This window comes from Limanda limanda, chromosome 7 (genome assembly GCF_963576545.1).
Source record: "Limanda limanda chromosome 7, fLimLim1.1, whole genome shotgun sequence".
Taxonomy (NCBI): domain Eukaryota; kingdom Metazoa; phylum Chordata; class Actinopteri; order Pleuronectiformes; family Pleuronectidae; genus Limanda; species Limanda limanda.
In genome coordinates this window covers 25,492,447-25,515,072 of record NC_083642.1, presented here as the reverse complement: position 1 = coordinate 25,515,072, position 22,626 = coordinate 25,492,447, and the positions used below count along the sequence as shown (strand labels likewise).

The 22,626-nt window shown below is 41.1% G+C and overlaps 1 protein-coding gene across 1 annotated transcript in view; it reads left to right on the top strand.

Annotated features, from left to right (window-relative positions):
- Positions 1-341: 341 nt before the first annotated feature.
- lamb2l (laminin, beta 2-like) overlaps positions 342-22,626 on the top strand; it is a 32,997-nt gene continuing 10,712 nt past the window's right edge. The window contains exons 1-19 of the mRNA XM_061074675.1: positions 342-361; positions 475-697; positions 5,029-5,164; positions 5,579-5,652; positions 7,429-7,617; positions 7,840-7,903; positions 8,051-8,253; positions 9,927-10,047; positions 10,921-11,109; positions 11,561-11,740; positions 11,846-11,958; positions 12,361-12,440; positions 12,774-12,930; positions 15,144-15,284; positions 17,318-17,479; positions 17,636-17,757; positions 21,348-21,468; positions 22,062-22,254; positions 22,377-22,520. Of these exons, the coding sequence (XP_060930658.1) occupies positions 342-361; positions 475-697; positions 5,029-5,164; positions 5,579-5,652; positions 7,429-7,617; positions 7,840-7,903; positions 8,051-8,253; positions 9,927-10,047; positions 10,921-11,109; positions 11,561-11,740; positions 11,846-11,958; positions 12,361-12,440; positions 12,774-12,930; positions 15,144-15,284; positions 17,318-17,479; positions 17,636-17,757; positions 21,348-21,468; positions 22,062-22,254; positions 22,377-22,520 (2,632 nt within the window). The remainder of the gene's footprint in view (positions 362-474; positions 698-5,028; positions 5,165-5,578; positions 5,653-7,428; positions 7,618-7,839; positions 7,904-8,050; positions 8,254-9,926; positions 10,048-10,920; positions 11,110-11,560; positions 11,741-11,845; positions 11,959-12,360; positions 12,441-12,773; positions 12,931-15,143; positions 15,285-17,317; positions 17,480-17,635; positions 17,758-21,347; positions 21,469-22,061; positions 22,255-22,376; positions 22,521-22,626) is intronic.

Genomic DNA, 22,626 nt, shown 5'->3' with positions numbered 1-22,626 from the left:
ATCGGCTGATGATCGATTCCTTTAACAACAGTAAAAACAAAAGCATAAAGACCTGTACTGAAGCTTATTTTACGTTCAAATCAGACCTTTGCTCACCTGAACCATGAACTGCCCAGGAGGGGGAGACACTTAATGACTCTAATGCCAAATATTACAAATAAAGCCAAACAAAAAAGCTCAAGTGTAGGCCTGTTTCTAGTTGCATATGAAAGAAGAAGGGTGCTGATAAGACGAAAGATGCTGCTGAACAAAGGTGCTCTCCATTAGCTGATCTTTTGAGTTTCATTGATCTGATACAAATCAATGCATGCTAATTAGGTATTAATACATGAAAGCCGACCATGAGCCATGCTAAACAGCTGTATACGTTCAGTACATTTAGAGCAACTGCAGTCAGGTCATTAGATTTTAATGAGACTATACTGAACATTTCTTTGATCATTTATCGTAGCATTAGAAATGGATATTGTAAAGGCTGACATGTGCTCACACACTATTAATAACTTCACTAATGTTCTCTCTTCCAGCTCTCAGTGTGTTTGGACAAGAGCTGCCATCAGGCCCTCATGGCTGCACGGACGGAAGCTGCTACCCTGCGACAGGAAACCTTTTGATTGGACGTGCTGTCAACTTAACTGCCACATCCACATGCGGCCTGGGGGGGCCTGAGCACTACTGCATTGTTAGCCATCTGCAGGTCAGGACCCACATAAATGCACATAATTTCTTTCCTTTATACAGTTCATTTATATACATTTCCTGTGATTAACTTTAAGTGCTGCTATATTACAACTCTGACTGTTTAAAAGTCTCTCCTATATCCTCACCTTCCCTCTCTAACCTCCCTGTTTCATCTCTCAGCCCCCCCCCCCACCCCCACACACTCACTGCATGGCCCCCTGCTGTCAAAATGGCAGTTTGTTTGTTCACTCTTTCATGCAGTCGTCCATTTTCATGCCTCAATCTGCCCTCGTCCATCTTCATTTGTTCATCTGTCCATTTGTTTTTAGCCCAGTTTCCATGAGCGAGGCCCTCAGATACTCCACAGCCAGTCAATATAAGGGCCCAGGTGTATAAACACAAGTCTGCCACACCTTTGTCACACTCTCACCCTCCTCAATCTATCTATTTCCTCCCACTGCAACCCTTTGTCTGCAAACAGACAGACCAACAGCAAAGAGATCATAACTTACTTAGTGGAGGTAATAAACCAGGACCCTAACACTCCCAGCATTAATTTCTGACATGATGACACTGAGCTCTCTTGTACCCACACAGCACATACAGTATGTACTGTTACACATGCCTGTGAGATATATGTATGTGAGATACATCTCACAGGCATGTATCTGCCTGCACTTCCATATCCTCAGGGCAGGAATATCCTACAGTGTCAACTTTCAGGTGAACATGATTGACATTGTCTGATTGGTGAGAGGCCCTCAACCACTGTGAGCGGTGGGGTATGTTGACAAACGGTCGGACCATAAATCTAGGAGCGGAAGATTGCAGGTATGTCGGAACCTACACAAGAGGCCCACACCAAACATTTGTGTCTCAGCCTCTAAACGTCAAGAAGTTCATCAATCATTCTTTAAAGACACAGGCTCTTCCAGGTAGTGGTGTTGTCACTTGTGAGATCGGATTGCAATGCTTTCCTGCTCAGTTTTTACTCCTCTTTTCTGACTTGTCAGTCATTTTCCTCAGGCTCTCACTCAGTTGAAACTGAGTCACAAGTTGATCCCGCCAAAATCAGTACATTGTCCATCACCGTGTCCACACCAAATGGCAAAACACTATAGAAGGTTTATAAAGGTTTTTGGAAAGTATAATAATCAGAGTGTAGCTAGTGATCATATTACAATATTGTAGTAGTAGTAGTAGTCGTTGTAGAAGTAGTAGTAGTTGTTGCCTCAAACATATTTTGCTTTCCTTCTGCAAAAATATAAAAAATGCCCACGTCTTCCAAAACCTTTGTCCATATGCCATTGCCTCTTTTTTGGACATTTCCTCACACAGATTGAAACATATTATCAAGTCAGCATATTTCTCCCTTGTTTGCATTGTTATCAAACAAACATCTTCTTCTTTGCAAAAAAAGGCAGCTGGTCAGGAGAAGCAGATGTAACGCAAAGTATGAGCAGTCAGGTCGTGGTAGAAAATCGGTACAAACCTCGTGATCACATAAATCGTAAGCTTTAGCTTTCTATCTCAGATGATTTGCTTGTTCAGTGTGACGTGGAATTGAACAACATTTCATAAGTAGCACAGTATATGCCTAGCTTATATAGTCGGAAGGTTTGTGCTTCAGTCCTCGACTCCTCCTGTCCACATATCGAGTGTGAAGGGGATGTGTGAGGCAGTGGTGTGACGGGGTGAAGCAAGGGGTTTTATTGTAATAGGTGAATCATTGTAAAGAGGAGCAGGCAGGTGACTGGGGCTGGCTCAGCAGGATAAAAAGAGAGATGATGTGGCCTTCACGGTTTGCCAGTTGGCTAGAGTGTGTGTGGCTGGCTGGTGTGAAGACAATTCGGCACAAGGTGAGCTGGAGGAAGGCTCACGTAATGAGTCTCGCAACCGGATCCTGAGAATAGAGAAAAACAGGCAAGTACTGGCACAAGGTAACTCAGACTAAAAAACAAGCTAGAGAGCTGGCTGAGAGTCAACAATCTGGTGATTGTTGAGGAATTTTTGACCATCCTCACACATTACTTTATATGTCACTATATATTATCTATATGGTTTATATTACACATTAATATATACTGTCCAGGAGAATAGTGCCTGTTTAGTTCCACAGAAACGTATTCCTCTCTCCAAGCAGTATCCAAGGTCAGGTTATTGATAAAGGACCAACCAACAGTACATTGTAGTGTCTACGTTTTGTGACTTTCATATCTGCCCCAGACAGAGAGGCACCAATGATAACTCTTTTGCCTATTTCACCAGTGGCAAGACATAAGGACACAATGTGATTCAGGAATGCATACTTTAGACTTAACTATCCAATAGGATTCGAACACCTATATTTAACATAGAGTGACATTATCAAGTTGACATTAAAACCTTCTGCATAAGACAGCTGCTGCCTGAGTTCTCCTTTCATCAGCCTCCAGAAAACTTCCGTAACAGTGATGAGTGATTGTGCAAAACCGTGCTTCTGCTCCAAGGTGCCAAGAAAGAGAGCACACCTACTCACACATTCACACACGCTCTCATACATTGTATTTGCCAAGCTTGTAAAAATAGGCACAGTATTTTGTTTAAAACTGAGTTGTAAAATAATAGTCATTGTCATGTGAAATACATTGCAATGTTTAAACAGTGCAGTTGTGCCCCTTGGTGTCTGGTAAACCCATGGGGATTGTGCAATCTGTAGTCATGACACAAAAATACAATACACTGTATATGAGCGAGAATGGCACTCAGTACAGTTTACAGTGTGATGCACCTGAAGGTGTCTTTTCTGGTTTGTAGTTTGGTTCCCAGTGATTTTCGTGGCTGCCCTTTTTTTCTCCCAACAAAACCACAAACTCACCTTTTCTCTCTGTGGCATTATATTTAAAGAGGCTCTTTACCCTTCACTCCGTGTGTTCCAATTTTCTACAGCCACAGTAATTAATAGTAGCATATTATATGTGGTCACAGTAAAGCTGCTGTGATGACTCGGTGCTTAGATGTGTGTTTGGATGGATGGTGCACTGTGCAGAGAGCAATGCCCTGTTCGTCTCTGAGATGAGGCCGGACAGTTTCATGCTGGGTTTGGGGAGGGCAGGTAGAGAAGACAAGCATGCATGTAAAAATACATGACACCCAATTAATACATATGAAAGTGGGCGTGTGCGCACATGTGGTCACGCACAACCACATACGTCCGGCACTTCCAGCACGCTTAAGTGCATTTCTTTTCAGGGTCTCTTAACAACCATGTTGTTGTTAGCTGCTTAATCACCCCTGACAACAGCCTAATTAAGAAGCGCTGCCCCGGAATCCACAGTTTCTCTGTGCCAACCAACCCTCATTTCCCGGGCAGCCCTCCTTCTCCCTCCCTGCTCCCCTCTCTGTGGCCCCCTCTCAAAAGCCCCCCCCCCTTTAACATTTTCAGCATCACTCTCGCTCTCTGTCCATCTCATTCTTCGTCCTTCACCTCTGCTGAAAGCCCTCTTCACTGCATACTCACGTATCTCACCTATTTCTTTCCTTTCACCAAAATCATCCTCTTGAACTACTTTCATTCAGCCCGTCATCCAAGCTCCTGCTCTTGGCCTTGGTCCCCACATTGTTGTGTTGTTCCCATGCTCTTTGCCTTCACACTCTGAATTCACCATTCCACTCTTGCATATGCATTTCCTGGGTTACAAATCACTGTGGTGGACTTTGATCGTGTTTGAGATTGCTGCTCGTTATCTGTGTGTCATCACCACCATCTCACCAACTATCTCTGAAAATACTGAATGTTTTGCTAGTCATCATTATTGCCACAGAAAGCAGTGTCCCGGTCTCAAGCTGGGGTATTATAGGCTCTCCGCACTTGGCGATGATCTGCCCTGCACCACTGTGCTCACAAGAATAGAGACCGGCCTGTTGTTTGTCATATATCTTCACTCCTGCCTCTATCTCTCCCACTGTCTTTCTTATTCTCATAAGATTCTCCTCTCTTCCTCCCCCTATTCATTGATTTATTTTCTCTCCATCTGACTGCTCTTCCCTTTTAATCTTTTGACCCAGTGGAGACACAATCCAGTTCTTTCTGGCTTTTTTTCCAAAGTGCTACTGGCACACGGTGGCAATACAGCTTGACAGCTGAAAGGCCTAATCTTAACAGCTCTATTACACTGTAAGATACACGATCCAGGCTGACAGAATGGAATCAAGGAGGATCTTATTGATTGAGCACTTTCAATCGAGGCTTATTGATTCATTAAGTATAATACCAAGATGTTGTAATTGAAAGTAGCTCACTTCCGATGGATATTGAATATTTCTGAGAATCTCTCAATTTAACTTTTTTCTTTTACTCTTTAAAAGGAGTCAGACAAGTGTTTTGAGTGTAGCTCCCAACACCGCTACGACCCATACCGCCACAGGAACAGCCACCGCATTGAAAACGTGATCAACCTCATGGACAACAGTGGAAGCAACACCTGGTGGCAGTCTGTCAACGGTGTGTGTTTGTGTGTGTGTGTGTGTGTGTGTGTGTGTGTGTGTGTGTGTGTGTGTGTGTCTCTCTCTGTATGTGTGTGTGTGTTTGATGACCTTGTTGTCCTTGTGATTCTAAGAGTAACCTCTTGATGGTAAAGATCCTATAAATTTAAGTCTTTATCAGTTTACTCAAGGAAAGCAGCTGAGATGCAGTGATATCATGAAAAATACTTTTATTATTATATATACTGTAGCTCAATCTTTATCTAAATCTAAAGATTTATATTACTTTAGGAGAGAGAGAGAATGAATGTAAAGAAAGTTTGAAGAGTTATCACTATAATCAGTGAGTAAATCAGACAGTGACTTTAGGAGATGATACCTCTACATGAATTGTACATTGTAAATTGTATTGAAAAAGTTATTTCCTCCACAGGAGAGGAGAGCGTGGGAATCAGACTGAACCTTGAGGCCGAATTCCACTTCACACACCTTATCATGAAGTTTAAGGTAAGCGGCCATTTTTTTGCATGTGTACGTGAGTGCCTATATGCATGTGTGTGTTTTCGCAAATGTTGTCTAAAATCCTCCAGAATTTTTACTCCAAAAAAATTACCAATGTAGCCAATCCCTGGCAGTTGTGCACTATAGTTTTCCACTATAACCTGGAGGGGTTATTATGCAAAAAAAAGATTTAGTGAAAGTAGCGAAAGAATGTTTAAATGATTCAAACACGCCTCTTTCCGTGACACGTGTGTCTTTTTATTAGTTTAGGAATTAAAAGTCTTGAATAATATATTTGAACATGGTGTAAAAGCTGTATACAAAACACTTATTTTCTTCTACTTTCCTTTGCTTCCACAATTTTATTGCACATTTTTAAAAACATGTTAACATCCTGATAAGAGACGGGGAAAAATTCGCCTTATACGCCTGTCTGAGGAATAGCCAAAGTAAATTGAAAGATGTTCTTGAATCATTTGGAGTACATGCATGGTCTTGGTCTTTTTTGAATGAAAGGTAACATTCTGAACTCCCCCCACCCCCAACAGTCAGAATCACTCTAAGTGCTACTGACATTGAGTAATTGCAGTTGGAACACAATGAAGTAGAAGGTTTTTATTTCCGCCTGAATATTTTTTGGTGAACAGATGCCTGCAGAGCACTCTAGCTGGGACTTATGAGCTGGAAAACACAATAGGACCACAGCATGAAGCCTTAAAGGGACTCTTACCTTTGTTGCATTTGAGAATTACAGCACATTCAAATCATCCCGCCTTCCTCCAATGCCCCACCCCCTCGTTCCCATCCGCGGTGTTTTTTTGAAGAAACTTTATTTACAAGCAGCCTTTCAACCTACTGCCTCCGCGCACGCACGTGAATTTTTGTTTACCAAAGCAATGGATTCGGATTCAGAAGCACCGGTAAGTTATATACATTGATGACGCGGGCCCGAATGCGCCACAAGAAGCAGACGGAAAACCTGCATGTCCATGCAGCAAACAGACAGGTCTGTCGGCAAATAAGGTCCTTCGGTCCGAAGAATTTTATTAGTTGAAGTTTTCACTAAATATTATGAGAGTGAAATAATTGTTTGTTTTTACTCCTGGTGGGTCTGTCTTGCATTTTAGAGTGTCATTACCTTATTAATACCAATTTAACCTTATCCAAAAAAAGTGTAAAAATGCAACAAAGGTAAGAGTCCCTTTAACTAGCCCAAGAATAAAATTTGAATACCACATGAATGAATATTTTACAGATGTTTTTCTAAGTGCATTATTAGGCAGTTTCAATTTGGAGAGTCCAAATTACCATTGGTAACCATGGTCACACACTTTCACACTTTTGTTGTTGGTCTGACTGAGACGTTGATTGTACCGGCTGCAGATCTTGAAATGGTTTGCATTGATCGAATCACAAGGATCTTAGCTTTCCAAAGATATGTTGCATCAGTACCTAGCTGTACGAAGCAGTTTTGTAAAAAAACGTAATGCTCTTAACACACACCTAATGCTCCGACGGAACGCTCGATCGCAACATACGAAACTTGCAGCTTCTTTAATTGTGAAAAGGCTGAAGCATGGTAGGCTGTGTTGGTTAAGTACACTCTGCACTTGGCATGAATCTGTAGTCAGGCAAAAATTAAACAAAAGGTCCGGATAAATCAGCCTGACAAGCTGCTGTCATCTTTCTCTGATAGTCCATATGTTACTGATTGATGTGATTATTAATTAATTATTTCGTACTAAGTCCATATTATTTTCTCTTTGTCATTTCCCTCCTCAGACGTTCCGACCTGCAGCTATGATCATCGAGCGTTCTGCTGATTTCGGGCGTACATGGCGGCCCTACCGATACTTCGCCTCCAACTGTACCAGAACCTTCCCTGGCATCTCTTCCAATGGCCTTCACCACATCAATGACATCATCTGCGAGGAACGCTACTCTGACATTGAGCCCTCCACTAATGGAGAGGTAGGTGGAGGTGATGGTAGAGACATAATGGATAAGGCTCTGTACTTTACAGTTTTCCTCCCATTTCTGTGCTTCTCAGCTCCAACCCCATAGGTTCTCACTGTAGACAGGAATCTGATAATGTTTAGGATACAGTATCTTATAGCAGTGAGTGCTCCCTGTATCTAATGGTTCATTTTTCCTTCAATCTCTCCGCCTGAAAATGTCTCTTCTTTATTCAAGGTTATTTATAAAGTGCTGGATCCTGCCATTCATGTGAGAGACCCATACAGCTTGGACATTCAAGGTCAGTGAGGACTTTCAAACTCAGAATATGGACAATTTACAGTCATTAGAAGCTCAGTGTAGTATCTATCTGACAGATTCCATAGCCTATATGTCAATTGAATAATACAACAATCAGATTTAATTGGTCTCTTTTTTCTCTGTCCAGAACTTCTGCGAATCACCAACCTACGAATCAACTTTACCAAGCTCAACACTCTGGGAGACGACCTGCTGGATCGAAGGTTTGACGTCCTGCAGAAATATTACTATGCCATCTATGAGCTGGTGGTCAGAGGGAGCTGCTTCTGTTATGGTCACGCCTCAGAGTGCGCCCCGGTGCCAGGGGTTGACGCCCGGGAAAACGGCATGGTGAGTTACCAGACTGTGTCACAAGAGTGTTATTTTACTAGTATACTGTTGAGGAATTTTTGACGATCCTCACACATTACTGTGTATGCTGCTATATATTATGTATATAATGTATATAACATATTATATCTGTAGAAGAGAATGGTTCCTGTCTAAGTTCTACAGATACTCATTCTCTCTCCAAGCAGTACCAAAGGTCAGGTTATAGATAAAGGACCAATCAACAGTTCATTGTAGTGTCTACGTTTAGTGACTTTCATATCTAACTCAGATACTCCAAAGAGAGAGGCACCAACTTCAACTCTCACAAATTTCAACTCTTTTGCCTATTTCACCAGTGGCAAGACGTTTGGACACAATGTGATTTAGGAATACATATTTAGAATTAACTATTAAATAGGATGCGAACACCTACATGTAACATAGAGAGTGACAGCAATTCTATGGGTGTGCTGTTAGAATGGGTCATGCAAGTAGAGGAAGATATATGGGGGTGCTGTGCTGATGCCTGAGTTCTCCTTTCACCAGCTTCCAGAAAACTTCCATAACAAATACTATAATTATTAGGGCTGTAACGATCCTCAAACCGAGACCGAAATTAAAATTGTTTCATGTCGCGATATACCTGCCCAACCCCACACGCTGCAGCTCCAGAGCGAAGCTGCTACTGCTGGCGTTATGTTCTTAAATAGGGTTTGCCTTGAAAATGGCCATAAATGCCAGTGTATGTGTGTGAGAGAGCGAGAGAGAGAGAGAGAGAGAGGTATGTACGGCTTCTTACTGTATAGTTCTGGTATTTATTTAAGTACTTAGGACTAATTCCAACAAATGGTAAATGGTTTTGTATTTATATAGCGCTTTTCTAGTCTTGATGACCACTCATCATACTCATACAGTACAGCTTAACATTCACCCATTCACACACACATTCATAAAGTGCATCTATTCGCAGCACTTTGTTATTCTATGGGGGGCCATCCAGGGTTCAGCATCTTGCCCAAGGACACTTCGGCATGCAGATGGGTCAGACTGGGGATCGAACTGCCGACCTTCAGGTTGGAGGACGACCACTCTACCCTCAGCCACAGCCACCACAAGGAAATACAGTATTCATACCAGAAACATCAAAGGCTGTAGTTGCAAAAAAGTTAATGTAAAAAAAAGGTGATGGGCGGTAGGCTCTCTTTATCTCCTGCTGTCTCTCTCTTTCTCTCACACACACACACACACTCTCACAAACGCACACACACACACACACACTGAAACGTACGAGTGTAAGACAGGAACGCAAGTAGTTTTGCCGTCATCAGCATCATAAAGAAGTCGCCCAGAAGCTGACATCTGGTGACTTCAAGTAAGACCAGGAAATGCAGACACATGCCTCTGTAGAGATTCCTGCACCTGCTGAAAATGCCTGTTCTGTAGTCCAATGTATTCTGTCTTTTGCAGTGTTAGTAAAGTTTCATAACTTTTCTTCTGTTTTGTGATTTTTTGTCACCTTACTTCATTTAATTTAGTCAAGTCAAAGTGTTCTTAAGCGATCTTCTCTTCACTGTTTAAAATGTTGGTGATTTAATAAAACCCATCAAGAAAAACAATGTTGTGAACCGAACCGTGGATTTGCCTACCTCAACCTTTTTACTTATCATTTTTGTTGCATTCTGATTGGACAGATCCACGGTCGCTGTGTATGCAAACATAATTCCGAGGGTCTGAACTGTGAGCGCTGCAAAGACTTCCATCATGACCTGCCATGGAGACCAGCGGAGGCAGAGAACCCGCACACATGCAGAGGTGGAGCACACACACACACACATACAACAAAACTATAGATACTACTTACTTAACCCTTAAAGTGATAGTTCTCCGAAAAATGGAAATTCGTTACTTTAGCCTAAACTTTTAAAGGTGTCTTCACCTTCATTGTCATGATTTATGTTATGGGGACTTTTTTGAGTTTACATTGAGTTTTTTTACATAATGTGTAAACAGTTTAGGTCCCCACAACGTAGGTAATACACACACACACAAACATGATGAATTATTTGTATTCATTTTAATACTACTGCCTGTTACTGTCTTTTTCAACTGTTACTCTAAAACACACACACACACACACACACACACACACAGACACACAGACACGCACACACACACACACACACACACACACACACACACACACACACACACACACACACACACACACACACACACACACATATATCCGCACTCACAGAAAGCCAGCTGCCAGCAAAGGTAGTACAGACTCCTGTTCGGAAAATACAGAAGCGGGAGTTCCTGTTCTTTTAAATTCTTCTTGCTGTAAACAGAAAAAACTCATGTTACATCTGCAGTTAGCAGTTTTTTTATCACACACCTTCTTGTATTGTAATTGTACATGTACTGTTAACCGGAAAGCTCAATTGATAAACATTTAGATACTGATAACATGCTATTGTCCTGTAAGTCTCTGCCTCCTGTAGAAGCAACTCCTCCCTGAGAAGCTGTATTGTACTGTCTCCTCGGCTCATGGAAGTCTACTGCTTTAAAAGACGATGAGACAAGTTGATGGCCATTAATGAAGCTCTTCAACTCTTAAAAAGGTGTCGTTCCTTCTTACAGTCACAGTAATCTTGTCATCGTTTTCCTTGCTTGTTTCCCCAGAGTGTAACTGTAACGGCCACTCGAACCAGTGCCACTTTGACATGGCGGTGTATCTGGCCACGGCTAACCATAGCGGAGGAGTGTGCGATGACTGTCAGCACAACACCATGGGACGCAACTGTGAGATGTGCAAACCGTTCTACTCCCAAGACCAGATCAGGGATATCAGGGATCCACGGGTTTGTGTTGGTGAGTCATTTAACAATATTCTGCAGGACTGTGCACTTTAGAATCAGTATAATGGCTTCTAAAATAAACCCAGTATTGATCATTATTAGTATTTGATTTTCCCAGATAGAAATCTAGCAGAGGTTTGAGAAACCTTTATATTTTACAGAGAACATGCTCTTGTCTAAAGTTTTTGTTATTGTCTATAATTATTGTTATTAATTTGTGTCATTGAGGAAACGCTTCACTTGGTTTCAAGTCAGTAAACATCTAGATCATCTTCAGACAGCTTTCAAAACAAATGTAACTTATCGAAAGACATTTTCATTTGCTATATTTGTTCGTTTTGCTGTGTTTTGTGACATGAGTGTATTCTCACCATATGAAGAATCATGTGGCAGCCATTTTATAGTAAGTGCTGTTATCTGATGTTTTTTTCGCTCATTATTTCTCCCCTTTACATGACCTCTAGCCTGTGACTGTGACCCTGTGGGCTCACTGGAGGGGGGTGTGTGTGACAGTCACACCGACCCAGACATGGGGATGATCTCGGGACAGTGCCGCTGCAAAGCCAATGTGAAAGGCACGCGCTGCGACGACTGCAAAGAGGGTTACTACGGACTCAGCCAGAACGACCCTCTAGGCTGCCAGCGTATGTATATGTGTGTGTGTGCCACTGAAACCACACCATTTAAAGTATGCATTTTCTCACTCTATGTGTGTGTGTGTGTGTGCATGCGCTTGTTTCTCCCATCAGCTTGCAACTGTGACCCTCGTGGTATCATTATGATGGGAGCTCCTTGTGATCAGATCAGTGGGGACTGCTCCTGCAAAAGATATGTCACAGGACGCTACTGCAACCAGTGTTTGGTGAGTAACAGCTGCTCTCCTTTCAATCTGCGGCTAATTGTAGATTTTAGAACATACGATTTTGCACAAAGCCTTAGATTAGTATTAGTAAACAGTATTTCGAGTTAGTCGTATAGTATTTTCAGGGAAGAGAACGAGGGAACCTCAAACTGTCAGGTTTTTAAATGTTGCACGTGCAGCTGCATTTTGCGTATTTTAATAATGAAATTATATCACAATTAATATTGTTTTCATCACTTTATGAGCTGTTGCACCAGCCACTTTTTCAGACTTTAAAGAACATAAGGTTTTAGGACCGGAAGTAGTGATAAAGAAATATACAGTTTTTACTCTACTAGGTCAACTGAGCTTCAGACATGTCACTGTACATCCTGATGTTGAGGCTTATTTCCCTCCCTGCAGCCTGAATACTGGGGGCTCAGTAACGACTTGGCCGGCTGCAGACAATGTGATTGTGACTTTGGTGGAGCCTTCAACAACAGGTACGGACAGAAACCGTTCCTTATCATTATTGGAAATTCATCTCCCCGTGCACATCATCAGTGATGATATCAGGGTGTTTTTGGGTCTTTTAACATCAGACTCCCTCACCTGGGTGACCCAGCCGTGGTTGGTCAGGCCACAGCTCATTATAAATGCTTTTTGATATGTCTTATAGATCGTATGAAATGATGAAATAATTTAATTTGATTAACTTTGAATTGAGGGTTTGGATCATTCAATCTGATCCTGAGAGAAGACCGCAAAGAAATGGAGAAAAGAACAAAATGTTCAAACCTTTATATACTTTAATTCACCGTTTTCTCTTACTTAAGGTGCATGATGGAAAATGGCCAGTGTGACTGCAGGAGGCATCTGATTGGTCGACAGTGCTCAGAAGTGCAGCCGGGGTATTTCTGTGCTCCGCTGGACTACTACAAATACGAGGCTGAAGACGCCACCGGACACTCCCCCAGTGACCCTGCGCTGCCGGTGAGCAGCAGAACAGTGTCGATCAGAACAGTTCACATTGCAGTCATTGGACACAGAGCTTGGAGTATCATGCCAGGTTTCAAGAATTTATGAATCCCAGTAAGAACGAAACAGGTCCCAGACCACATGGGTTCATATCGTAGACACATGCCTCAACATCCTTCACAGTAGATATAATCTTCCTCTGTCTGTTTTGTAGCTCAGACAGACTGTACAGGCTGTTCCAACAATTTATCTGATGACATTGGATAATGTGATGTTATGACTGTTTCAGAAGGATTTTCATATCATTCTGACTCGGATTTTGAGGAATGTGCTAAAAAAGCAGAGGTGATGAATCTTGGTGTAATATCATCATCATCCCTGAAAATGCTTTTTCTGGGTTTAGGCACTGGGTCGGCTTCTGTGTGTGGGTTTGGGGTCAGGGTGGGGTGTGTTTGTTTGCTTAGGACATTCGTGCATCAAAAAAATATGCATTTTCACATAATGTTTGACCGATATTAGTATATCTATACAAACACATGCTGGCCTATTGTTTTTCACAATGAACTTAGGCATTAGCAATACTAGATGATCATGCTAAGATGCTGAATTGATTTCCTCTCTGGCAGCAGAGAATATTACAACGTTCTTCTAAAACCAAGGCAGGTTGAGCATGAATAAAATCATGTTTGTTGAGTACGGACAAGACAACTCCCACTTTTTAAAACCTAACTTTTTAAAGCACACATTTTGTCTCTCCAGTGTGGTGGAGAACTCTGTGCATAGTTTTGTCTAGAGTTTACCTGAACTATATTTCAATAACCCATACTCAAATTGTATTATGGCTGTCTATACATATCTGTCAAACATAAGGAAGTGATCCATTCAGATTAGCTTGATTAATTTCTATTCAGATAAGTAACATAATGTCATATTTATTCATGATTCACATCTTTTTAATAATATTATCTTATATAATGTTGTTCAAATTAAATTTTTTTACCAGTTTGAATAATGACTCGCCAGTTCACAATGATCAGCGGAATCCTCACTACAAGATCCCTACATATTGGATTTGTCTGGATTTGATTCAGACCAAGTTCATCAGAGAAGTTCAATTTGTTTGGCCTGTGGCACTGCTGGTTGAGGCTTTCTTTCAGAAACTGTAAAAGTAACCTGCAGTGGTTGAGCGGCAGCAAGTAAAGACCAACTGCAGAAAACATCGCTGCAGCACAAAGAGCTGTTCAAGATTGTTTAGAGTTTGGTAAAACTCAACTCAGTACGCACAGTCCCAAACTGGGGAATCAGTTTTCATTATCATAGTGGTGGCCACAACTATTTTAGCAAACAACTCGCTGCTGAATGTCACCTATGCTGAAAAGTACCAGCCACCTCTGCTACAGAGCACTGGTCGTATATCGTCCAAGTTTATTATTATTGAACATATCACATGTACAAATCTCACACTTTCACCTTTAACTCAAGGTGACCATGATCCACCATGATCACACACAGAGCCCAACACTGTGACAAGCCTTGTCCTGCTGTCACTGACTAATCTCACCTGCAGTTCGACACACCATCCTAGTTTCTATCCTCTGCCATCACTGCTCTCTCACATTCCTTCCTCTTTCTGTCAGTCTTTATCACTACCTTTCACCCGCCTCCATCCTCACTCATAATAGACCTCCCCACCTCTGGCCCCTCCACTTCCCCATCCAGCCCCCCGGGCAAGCTCAGGCAACTCTTAGCCTTGCAACATCACTGCCACAGGAATGTTGACAGAAAGACAAGTATTGACTTCAGAATGTTTAGAAAAAACAGTGACACGAGACCCTAAGAAACAGGAGATGTGTCTTTGACATTTTGACGTCTTTGGCTCTTCAGGGGGTGAACTTGAGACTGGATGGAAATTGAGTGTATGTGCAGAAGGACATAAAAAGAGTTTCAGAGTCAAGGTCCTGCATAATTCTAATTATACAGCTAAAAACCCAATAAAAATAAACACCTGATAGAAGAACAGATGCCAACCTGTCTCAATTAGTTATTGCTGCTTTGTACACACAAGATACACACAGAAAAACACACTCACATTTTTGTTCCTCTTCAACACTCTGGTAATTTCAGCACAGCATGAGTCTCTCTGCTCCATGTTGCCATTTTCACTTGTGAATGAGAAAGCAGTAAAAGATTAACCATGTCCTCTCCTCTCCTCTCCTCCTTCCTTTCAGGGCAAAGTTCGTCCTCAGGCAGAGACCGACTGTGTTCAGCACCTCAGCAACCAACTGAGGCGTCACCGCCGCCACCGCCGCATCTCCAACTCGCAGCAGCATCGGGCGGCGCTGAGACGGATCCGCCAGCTTCAACAGACAGTGTGATATTTACTTTGATTGATACATTGGTTTAATTTCTGGTTGATGAGACACAGAACATGTTCAAGTTAGAACACTTCTTTCCAAAAACAGTCCTGAAGGTTGTAGATGATAGGTGGATATAAATGATGAAGTCTGGTGGTTCTCAGCCTTTTTGGCTTTGGATCCCTGCCCCTTCATCACAGGTTGAAATGGGATTAATTGGCTCATGGGTTGAATGTCTTTTAATAACTGAAGTTGGCTTCTTGAGTTGCTTTCAGACGGGAACTGAACTCCAGAATTGTATGAATGCAAATGTCAGAGCGAGAGCCTCCTGCAGTTCCTGCAGCTATTATAAACTGTGCAGAAAGTCCACAGAAGTTGATTTCAGAACAAAACAGATGATCTCAGCAGTGTCATTAGTACTATACATCCTGCCCCTGCTCGCTTCCCCACTGCTCACCTGAGACCTGTGTAGAATTAGTTGGTGTTGTGAACGAGTCCGTGCAGAGAACCCCCCGCTCTGATGTGCATGTTTGAAATGAAAACTCAGGAGAAAGGGCATGTCTGAAAATAGCTTTTAATTTCGAATTTAAACAACAAAGTATTCAGTACGTTTCCCTATAAGGTTCCTTTTAGAAACCTTTGTTTTTAATGGTATAATGCACTGAATTAGACATAGCAGTAACAACAGCCTACATGCAATACTTTCATAGGGAGCAACTTTTCTAAGGCTGACATTGTCAAGGTTTTGTAGTCATGTGCTATTTGCACCTCTCTGCAGTTTGAGGTCACTTTCCCTAATTAAATTCTTGCTTGTCAAGTTAATTATGTCAGCACAATCTGGTCAAGCTTGAAGCTGAATATGTAGTGTATATTGAGTGTAGTGTTGGAGACAGGACCACCAACACTGACACTGACAATATAAAGTCGGAGACCCATGATGTTCAATACCAGCATAGATCCTGGAGATCAATGTTTGTGTGTCATAAAGCGTGTATCAAAATACCGGAACCATTTTCTCTCCCGGATTTAAAAAAAGGAATGGTCGAAATTATTTGCACTAGTTTCGATAAATAGTTTGAATATCTGCTAGTGGTGACGACACTAATAATTCAGATGTTTTGTTAAAGGGACATAAAGTAAAGAAGTGAAATCAGCTAAATGTACTAAAGTATCAAAGTACAAATATTGTGAATTATACAGTAAAACATATTACATTTTTGAATTGTAAATACTGAGCATTTTAATGTTGTATCTGCTCATGGTGAAACTGGTTTTAATTACTTTATATATAGTTAACTAGTTAATTTCCCTTATTTCCAAGTTACGGCCTCAGAGTCCAAAAGAAAATCATTTTTCAAAAAGGTGAATTAATTTTGTTGTTGTTTTTCTCTAACCTTTGCTTTTTTTATGAAATATGGAAAAGCTATATTCAGTTATTGAAATGAAGTATTTAAGTGAAGAACTATCAACTTACAGACTTGCATTTGACAGGATACCCCATTTTTTTTTTAAGGTCTCAATCAGAATCGTTATAAAATATAGATATTATTTGTTATCTTAAGTAAATATTTGTCCACCAATAGTTACATAACAAAATTAGCCTCTGGAATGGAATGGAATAGAAGTACAAAGCAACTCTAAATTAAAATACTCCAGTAGAGTACTTGAAAAGTGTAATTATGAACACTGTCATTGAGTAATAGAATGTTATTAATTAGTTTCCGCCGAGACAGAGTCAAGAATGAGTCATGCATTGTCCAAACAAGCTAGAGGAACAAATGGTAAATCTCACACAAATAATGAATTAAGTTCATATGTAACATTTTAAAACCAGGATAGACACTATAACACAAAATGTCACCATGTCAAGTTTAGTTCCTACAATTTTAAAGCATTCAAACTGTTGATTGTACGTGTAACTGAGCAGACTCTTCATAAAAGCTGCTTTATAGACTTTCATGAACCTATAATTAAAAGAGAGTCGTGATGTGAACAGATTGGAAAGTAGAAATGGTAAAACCTTTGTTAATTCTTTCTCTCTCTCTCAGCCGGATGTGAGGACCGTTCACAGAGAGCACTCTCCGAGCCACATGGTGACGTGGACAGGACCTGGGTTCGCCCGCGTCAAAGACGGTGCTGGCCTGGTCTTCACTATCGACAACATCCCCTACGCCATGGAGTACGACATCATGATCCGCTACGAACCCGAGGTCTGTGGGTGGGGGGAGCGTGACCTACATGACCTCCCCATGTAGACTCATGTTGCTAATTAATGAAGGACTTCCGAACTAAGCGTGTGTTTCTCTTTCTCTCTCTCTCTGTCTCTCTCTCTCTCTCTCTGTGTGCATGTGTGTGTGTTTGTGTAGTCGACAGAGGACTGGGAGGCCGTTGTCAGTATTACTTCAGTTCTGCTACCCTCCAGTCTCCGCTGTGGAAACCTTCTCCCAACTGAACTGCTCTACACTGTTACACTGCCACACCGCAATAGGTACAAAAACTTTTGTGTGTGTCTGTGTGTGTGCGAGTGTGTGTGTGTGTGTGTTAGTGTATAAGTCTAACACCATTTTTGCCTGTAGGTTTATTCAAGTCGCTGAAGGGCTGAAGGATTTGTCCAAGCATTCACAGGTGTTGATCTGGGTTGTGCTGTTTTACAGCTCAGGAAAAAATTGCATCATTGCATTGTTGTCACTTAGACTTGCCCTGGCTTGTGTGCAACTGTGTGAGTTGGGCTTGTCTTTATTTTGTATTCCACTGTAGTTCTTTCCTATTGGTTTTCCTTTGGGAGGGCAAACATACCAGGAAGCCTGTGTAATAGTCAGCCACAGCTTTATGAAAAGAAAGCAGCAGCTTTGATTACATAATGAAAAAATAACATGACCTTTTGGAGACAAGCAGATAAAAGTAAATTCTGGCACAAACGTTTCTACATCCAACCCCACCACCTGGCCCAGGTTCACAGAGTTTGTCTTGGCTCTTGTAGTTGTTTAAATTCATTATCAGATCAATGACAGTTGAGACAAATATAAATCATCATTTTGAGCCATTATCATAGACAATAAAAAAATGAGGCCAATGCAGAAGTGACTGAAACCTGTATTCTCTTGAATGAACAGCAGAGGGCAACTCCAGCGATTGCAAAATGAAGTCAGATGCTATAGAAATTGTATTTTCTGAGGTCAAACTAATCCTAGCAAAGAAACTTGATAACTCTCCGTACAATAATGATACTCAGATTTAAAAAAGAATATTTCAAATCACAGTGTTGTTATGATGCTACTTTGTAGTGTGAGGGCTTGTTAAGGAAGTTATGTTATCTGCTTAAGCAAGAAGATCACTAAAAGCCTCAAATTAATAAATTAATTTGCAGATTACATATTGAGCTTATGATATTAAAAGCTTATTACCCAGATTCAGAGTCAACACATTAGACTGATTTTTGCAGATCAGACGAAATTAAACGTTATTCATCTCTGTGGTGAGATCTAAGCAGCAGAGAACAGGATATAGGATGAAGAAGAGGGAAAGCCGTAGCATGAATACTTTTTAATTTCAACCCTATGAAAAGCTTTTCACACTCTGAACTGATCTGGAACTAAGTGGTCGGACCAGGCCCGGATCCGCCTGTCTCAGCGGACCGCATAGCTCGGCTTCCGCTCTCTTCTGTGGTTGGCACGTCAGCCAAAACCAATTAGCAAGGAGAGGCCAAAATACAGACAACAGGGGTGGAAGCCCAATGCAGACGGAGGGTGGATCAAGTCTCCCCCTGGTGAACAGCGACTACTCCCTAAACACAGTGGTCAGACATGGAAGTGATGAACATCCTGCCACTAACACAGTGTTTCTCAAACTTTTTCTGTCATGCCCAACTTTGGAGTTCCAATATTTGTCATGCCCCACCTGCTCCCCTGCCCCAACAATATGATGACAAAATGGGCCAAGTTTAACGTGTGTATTTATATAACATACACATGAACATTAAATCCACATTACTTTCAGGAATTTGTATAAATAAAAAAACATTTTTTGTGACATTTGTCACTTTTTCAAAAAATAGTGCCATAACTTTGCTTAAATTTAACTTAATTGAAGTACTTAAGGTGACCTTTATCACTACATTCCTCCATCAGTCTCTACTTTTTCAATAATAGAGAAAAAATAAATTGAAATATAATCATTTTGTTACTAAGTTGATAAAGCTCAACCAAAAAGAACACATGCACATGACAGGGGTGTAAGGTTTCTAAGTGTCTTCTTTATTTGTTGGGTCTCATAGAACGAGCTGTGACCTCGTGTGTGTCTCTGAATGAGTGAGTGGGGGCGGGGCGGAGTCCCGGGGCCTGAGTGTGTGCGCTGTCCGTTCCAGGGTCCTGATTCACTAAGTGGACAGTTGGCTATTGGGGTCCATTGGGCCTGTATGTCTGGCAGGGCTGGCAGTAGTCAGACCTCAGGCACAATCCGTGGTAAAAGTTGGTCATTCACCCAGCCTGCAGCCGACAGCAATTCGATCACACCTTAACAAGCAATCACTATTGTTCACAGCCACAAGAAATACTCTTAAACAGAATAATTTATAATATAATGTGTAAGATATTAATTTCCTAGTGCAGTATCTGTTCTAAACCTGCCTGTTATGAATGTTCTCATCTCTTATCCTGTGTAAAAGCTCTGGAGCGCCTAAAAATGTTCTACAATATACTGTCACTTTTTTATTTTTTTTTATTTTTAAGTCTGTTTCTAGCCTCCTTGCTGTTTTCTTTCTGCATCCCCTTTAACAACACATTCAGTTTTCCACACGAATGGAGCACAACTCATTAATATTTCTTTCATGAAATAGAAACTAACAATCCAACAACAATCCATTTTCTAATAATTTCCTCTGGTGCACACAGACATAACCTCCATGGTCCTGTGAAAGTATTACATTCACCTGGACAGGTTTGGTAACTTAACGTATGTGACTGTGTGTGTTAACAGACCATGTGCAGCCTGGCCCATGAAACGTCAGAGTCTGAGCCTAAGAATATGATGTGTGTGACCCCGTGTTAACACCCACAGACCTTCTTATGTGACATGTCACACAATATCTGTGTCTCTCCTGCTTGTTAGGACTCCAGGTGTGAGTGTAAGTGTGTGAGTGTGAGTGCGAGTGCGAGTGTGAGTTTAGTGTGAGCGTGTGTTTGTGTGTGTGTGTATTGATTATTTATTTTACCTCTGCAAGAATATGGTTTTTGTTTTTGTTTTGGGGATTACGCAAAAAATGCACAATAGATTTTTGTGAATTCGTGAAGGGATGAAGCATGGGCCAAGAAAGGACCAACTAAATGTTGCTGCGGCTCTATACAAAGGAGCTGGACCGGGAACCACTTATTTTTAACATTGTGAGATAGATCTTGATTTATGTCATAGTCATAGCCACACAGTTTGAGAATCACTGCACTAACATATCATGTTCATCAGTTTCATTTAAAAACTGCAAGTGCTATTTCTGATGATTTTGATTTCAGTGTCATAGTCATTGAACTAATTTAAATAATATCCAAACATATATTAGATAAAAATACTAAATTGTAAAAAAAGATCTAATAAATAAACTAAAACACTTAACTTACACTCACAGTCAGCCTCATTTATCTTATGTATACGTGCAAAAGTGCATATGTATTGGTGCATGTGCATGTATATTGGCAAAATTAGTTTTATATCGGTTTCTCTTTTAATCTATCTGTGTTTTTCTACATGCAGAATGTACAATGGATATTAACACTTAATGGTTAGCAAGGGCATGAGGCCGCATGCCTACAATCCCTAAAAAACTATAAATATATATATGTTAAAAATGTAATATATAATTAAACTTACATGGGGCTCCTTCAATATGCAGTAGGCAAAGCTTGATGTTAGACATTCAATTCACAAAAAACATTTATCTGGACCTTGGTACAAACCCTGTGGCTTTGTAACGTCATAGGCTACATGAATGTTACCTTTTTCCACAGGGAGCGATGGTGATTGAGCATTGGCCGTGGAAACAGAAAGAGAGGAGTCAGACAAACGTTGTCTTTTTGTGTATTTTAACAGGTATATCCAGATGCCCAGGCCATTCTGCTTCGAGCCCAGCAACCGTTACGTGGTGGCAATTAGGTTCCAGCGCCACGGTGTCTCACACAGACATCTGACAGCCTTCATTCTTATTGATTCGGTGAGCTATGAATTTCAGCCCACGGCCCTCATTATCCACCTGTCACTCGGCCTGAAAGGAAGCATTGGTCTCAGGTAGCTAATTTCACCGGGCAACATGCACGCTGCGGTAGCCTTCACAAAATTTGATTTCCCCATAGTGATTATAAAAACTGCCAAACCCCAGTAAAGATACTAAAGCCAGTAAATGAACTTTAAACAGGAAACAGATTTCAGCAGTGTAGTATTTACACTATCTGGCCACTTGTGTAATCACTGTTTTTTCTTAATATGAATATAAAGCACATTTCAAGAATGAACTATTCAAATTTAGGGACACCTACACAAATGCATTTTATTTTATGATGTTTTTATATCCAAACCTGTTTCAGTAGCATTTAGTTGGTAATATTGGTTAGACACTACCACACAAATATGTCTATTAGCGTTTATCTTCTTTTTGTGAGACCTCCTCTGAAAAGAACTGTTTAATTCTGAATTTTTCTTTCTGCATGAGTTCATTTCTTTAGCGTATCAACTTTATTGCATTGACTATTATTGCTTCTAGGATTTTCTTTGATTCCTTTTTCTTTTCTTTTTTTAAAATCTACATAGCTGGTTCTGATTCCCAAATACACTGAGCTTCCTGGTTTCCAAGGTAATGAGCTAGAGGCCGAGCAGCGGCGGGAGGAGATGGTTCGCTACATGTGTCTGGATTCCTTCATGATCACACCGATGCCTGCCCTGGCTGAGATGTGCTCCAAACTCATCTGTAGTATTTCCTCCATCATTCATGACGGCGCTCTGTGTAAGTACAGACGTACATATGTCACATTGAGTGGAAGCAAGTTCGTATCCATTGACAACTCAAGTCTACGTAAGTAAGTTTTCGCTGCTTTTAAAATATTTTTCTGTCTCTATTGTATCCAGCCTGTCAGTGTGACCCACAGGGTTCCCTCAGTGGGGAGTGCCTCAGAGTGGGAGGTCAGTGCCAATGTAAACCCAACGTCATGGGTCAACACTGTGACCAGTGTGCCCCAGGAACCTACGGCTTTGGAGTGAATGGCTGCACTGGTGAGTCTGCTGTATGATCAGCTAACTCTGTCACATGGTGTAGCACTTAATTACAGACCAGAGCATAATAAGTAAGATTTGTTTTATCAGGTAGTCTAAACTTTTG